General features: G+C 45.0%; 1 protein-coding gene across 1 annotated transcript in view; it reads right to left on the reverse strand.

Moving 5' to 3' along the window:
* Positions 1 to 477: 477 nt before the first annotated feature.
* Positions 478 to 5,001, reverse strand: part of LOC101646510 (rho GTPase-activating protein 11A) — a 96,652-nt gene continuing 92,128 nt past the window's right edge. Inside the window, exon 13 of the mRNA XM_045287671.1 lies at positions 478 to 621. Within this exon, the coding sequence (XP_045143606.1) occupies positions 478 to 621 (144 nt within the window). The remainder of the gene's footprint in view (positions 622 to 5,001) is intronic.

Raw genomic sequence — 5,001 nt, forward strand, 5'->3', positions numbered from 1 at the left:
CTCAATGCAAGAACACTTTGTTCTATTAAACTGGCATTCCATGATGCTCATCTTCCTGACATGATCGCTGAAGACAAAGCAGATACACAAGCAAAAGTGGTAGAGAAAGCTGATGGTGCCCGGCTATCAAAAGATGTAGCATCTGGGGTCTTAAAGGCTTAAAGATAAACAAGCGCCCTGCCTTTGTTTTTCATAGAATTGTTGCAGATGTGTGAACAGTTTGCCCCACTGGCCCTCCTGCCCTTTGAGGGCAGACTTATCCTCATGACCAACCCAGATGCCCAACACTGAAGGGAGAGATTCAGCACACGTTGACTGGGCGGAGGGCAGGTGATGGACTACTATGGGACTTGGGATTCCACTAAAACTACCAAGTGCATCAAAGCTCAGGGAAGCCTGGGGAGCAACCCAAGGGCAGATTGCCTGGGTGTGGCTGATTACACAGAACCACCTTTCCGTTTGCTCAGATTCTTCCTGCTAATTTGGGGCTGCAGCTTGACCATGATCCCCCTCAGGAAGCTCCAAGCATCCCCACAACCACCCTGCCCGCTGTCTGTCCCTTACCCTCCGCCGCCGGCGCCGCTGTGCTCCCTTCATCTTCTCGTAGAGGAGCTTCTTGTTCTAGAGTGGAGAGAAGAAAACACGGATGCAGAGGGATGGACCACATTTGGTAAAAGCAATTCTTGGTCTCCCTCTGGGTATCCCCATCCACATATTTTGGAAACAAAATTAGATGAAAAGAATGTCGGGTCCAAAAGTGCAACTGCAAGAAGAAGAAGCTGGTGGTGGTGCCGCTTTTGGTAAAGTGCTTGGCACGGCCTGGGGCAGCCCGGTGCCACGGGCAATCATGTAAACAGGAAAACACGACATGCTCAACCACGGGGCACTGGCGGCCCTTCCCCTCGCTTCGGGCAGCCTTGGTTTAGAGCCAACGTGTCCTCTCGTTGGAGGCCTGAATCTCCCTCCTCGTTCACCCACGGTCCACCCTGACGGCCTCCGGAGGAGGGTCAACTCCAAATAACAACCCGCCGCGTAAATAAACGAGACATTGGCCTTCTGCAGCCCCTCCTTCTGTGGCTGAAATCAGCCCCCCAGTCAAGACAATCGAAAAACCATTTGGTCTATAACAGTGTTAATAGAGTGAACCTTTTAAAAACTGCCAAAAAGCATCTTGGCAGAAAGGAAAGTTATGTTGAAGGGGGTGAGATGGGGGGAGAGCTCTGTGACCACAGTTTGTATAAGTGTTTCCACATATTGCTGTATTTCAAACACATAGTGGGCTTAAATGAGCTCTAGAATATCAGACACATGCTCAACAGATTTCCCTTCGTTTGAGATTGTAAAAGACAGAATACTTAACCTGAAGGCAGAACGGAAGGGGAACTAGGGAGGTGAGGAGGGGTGCTTAGTTGTGCTGTTGCATTGATTTGTGTTTTACACCAAGGGGGAACTAATGTAGAAAAGAAATGATTCCTCTTACTCTCAATAAAATTCCCTGATACTGATTTTTTAATTTTTAAAAAAGATGACAGAGTTCTGTTATGGAACCGGTTTATATAACATTTGTATCCACTGAGCTGTCTGGTTATAAAGTTATTTTTTTTAATGGTAGATTTGGAGATGAGAATGACAGATGCCAAGAATGAGCTTCATGATTCTCCGGTCCATTCAGATGTGTCACACCCACAATTCACCATGTGTGTCTCTGGCCCAACCTCAACTACCTGGGGAGGGTTCACTCTCCCAGGTGCTTGGGGCGCTGGCCACAGCCTCTACCTCGTGTTCACGTGGGGAAGGAGCCCGTGAATATTCTTACTGCTGACTCATGAAGCCCCTCCTGTGGGTTTCTGAGACAGCAACTATTTACAGGAGTAGGAAGCCCAGCCTTCCTCCCAAGGAGCTGCTGGTGGTTTTGAACTGCTGGTGATTTTGAACTGCTGGCCAGGCAGATTGAAGCCCAACTCATAACCACTATGCCACATCTTTTTCTCACAGTGGGCTGGTTCGTGTCCATGGACGTAATCACTGTGTCACCAGGGCTCCTTGTTCAGCTGCCTGAGTTGATGCCGATAGTGTTCGGAACTCCCCTACTGCCATTTTGCCACCTGTGTGCTGATCAAAGAGTTCAAGAAGAAAGAAAATGTTTTGAAAATGATGGTGGCAGCAATTGTACAGCTATGCTTGATCTAATTGAATTATGGATTGTTACAATATCTGTAAGAGCTCCTAATAAAATGATGAAAGAAAAAATATATATCCTCAGTCCTGAGAGCGGCCTTTCTTCTCCAGATGTAGGTGTGGCTGTGTACGATGCTCAGAATTTCCATAATTCCCTTGTGATTGCCTGAAGATAAAATTGTCGCCAGAAATGGTAGCATGAGGGTAGAAGAAATCTGGATTCTTGACGACATTAATATGTAATTGAGTACACCCACCGTGCCCTACCTCTAAACCTCCTTGTCAAATGGCACAATACAGTTCCTTATTTTTCCATGTTAAAAAAAAAAAAAAAGAAGGGGGAAGCTGGTTCTGTCCTGGATTGAAATGTAAATATGAATGCAGGGGTTTAGATGGATCTCAAGGTGCAAGTCAGGCCTGAGATGTTCAAGGCATTATGCTGCCATGGGATGGGAGATTTGGGCACAATCTTCCCTGTTTGTATCAGCAACAACTCCAAAAAACAAAAACAAAAAAACCTCCACAGCAAACTCACTGCCATCGAGGTGATTCAGGCTCATAGTGACCTTTTGGATAAAGTAGAATTCCGCCAGGGGTTTATGAGGTTATAAATCTTTATGGGAATAGAATGCCTCATCTTTTTCCCACAGAGTAGCTGTTGGATTTGAACTGCCAACCTTGTGGTTCACAATAACCCATTATGCCACCATAGCTCCTCCTAACAGCAGCCGCAGCACATCCTATGTCTGAATATCGATTCTTGCAGTAATAAGAGAGGATCCTCGTTCCTCAATCACACATGGCTCAGATTCTGGCCAGGCTCAGCTCCTTCCATTTAAGTACGAGCCCCTAATGCAAAGGTGTAGAACTTGCGGAAAGCAAAAACTCTTTCGGAGGCCTCTATTTCCCAAGAGCCTAACATTTGGCAATTAGCATGTAAAGGAAACAGGTGCCAACAAAGCCAGCCTTTGATTATAGTTGCTCGATGCTGTGGACATACAGGTTGTCCAAAAGGCAACCAGTCCTATATAGAACTAGACAGCGACTAGCTCAGGACCCAGCACAAGGGATGAGCCAGGAAAAGACAAAGGATTTATCCAGTCTTTAAAGATCCCTGGGATTGTGTGATCTGGTTACTTCCCAGCTCTGCCAATAATCCGTCGGAGTATCAGGCAGGCGACTCGACCATCCAACAGACCTTCCAACACTACATTTTCTCATCTGTGAAGTGACAACGATGAGAATGCACAATGAAAGAACGTCATTCGTCTGAAGTACTAGGCACAGTGCCTGGCACATAGTAGGTGCTCAACCAATATCAGTAACTATTGTTATTCTTTTTTTTATTATTAACATTTTATTAGGGGCTCATACAACTGTTATTCATAGGAGCCCTGGGAAACAGTACTAAAGTGTTCCCCTGCTAACTGAAAGATCCACACTTGGAGACCCCCAGTCACTCTATAGAAGAAATATGGGCTGTGTGCTTCTGTAAAGGGTTACAGGCTTGAAACCCCACGGGGCAGTCCTATTGGGTCTCCTGAGGTCACTCTGAGTCAGAATTGACTTAATAGCAATGGGTTTGATTTTTATTATGTATCATGTTTGTGTTCCGATCATTCAGCACGGGCACTGGCAGGCATATGATGTGAGTTTATTAAATGCGTCTTGATATATTAACATAAAAAGAGAACATGGGAAACAAAACAGACTCTGATATTTATCATCTATGTGGCACTGCTAACGAAAGACCCAGTTCAGGGAATGTGAAAAATAAGCATCGCTGGCAAATCACGAGTCAGGACCTTGAGTGTAATTCAATTGTGCAAGATGTGGAAGGCAGAGTGGAGTCTTTATGCAATATTGGTGGGAGATGCTCACCCTCTGTTAAAGTAAAGGATGGTACGGACAGGCTTGCTGCTGTCAGTCTATATAAACACCGAGGCCGGCTGTGGGCCCCAGTTTAGAGAAAGCAAGGCCACCTTAATTCACACTTTCCTGTGAAGACCACGTTAGTCATGCTTTACTACGAGAAAGTAATGAGAAAATAAACTAAGGAAACTTAAGTTTCAACAAACGCATGATCACAGATAATAAAAGGTTTGTAAACATGGTCTCTGACCATTGGTGTGTAATAGCATTTTCTTTTGCATAGAGTTCTAAACGCTCGTCTTTTGCTCTGATGTAGACAATGACTGGGAACAACGGAGAGAGAAATCAGTATTTAGAGACGCGGAGCTTACCGAAGGTTTCGGAGTGTGTGGACCTTGGCGAAAGAAATAGGTAAGTTTTCAAAGAGAGGTAATAAAAATTGGGATGAGAAACGTTTCTAAAATTCTCCACCTCACTCAGACTTGTAGACAAACCTCTTGCTTCAATTTGTTCATTTCCAACATGTATATTCAATTTTAGTGGAAGTTAAACTCCACTGGAAGCCTTGAAAATGGCTTCGTTAACCAGTCTTCTCCAACAGACCTGCTTTGACAAGGTGAGAAGGAGATCAATTCATAGTGCCAGCAGTGGCCATTGAGCCGACTCTGATTCATGGCAGCCTCGTGTGTCTCAGACCAGAACTAGGCTCTCTAAGGTTTTCTTTTTTATCCTCCAGATTGTCTATCCCACCTACCTTATCTAGAAAGACCTGCAGAGATAAGAATAGGCACAAAAACTAGACAGAGCAAAGCAAAGCAACAAAACAAAACAACAACAAAAAAATCAATGACAAAAAAAAGAAAAGCCTCTAGTTAGCTCAAGGACTGTTTGTTGTCCTTTAGGAGTGTTTTCTGGGTGAGTCTGATGGGGTGCCAAGCCCTCGCCCCAAAG

This window comes from Echinops telfairi, unplaced genomic scaffold, assembly GCF_000313985.2.
Source record: "Echinops telfairi isolate 266 unplaced genomic scaffold, ASM31398v2 ScPeMD7_18;HRSCAF=68, whole genome shotgun sequence".
Taxonomy (NCBI): Eukaryota; Metazoa; Chordata; class Mammalia; order Afrosoricida; family Tenrecidae; genus Echinops; species Echinops telfairi.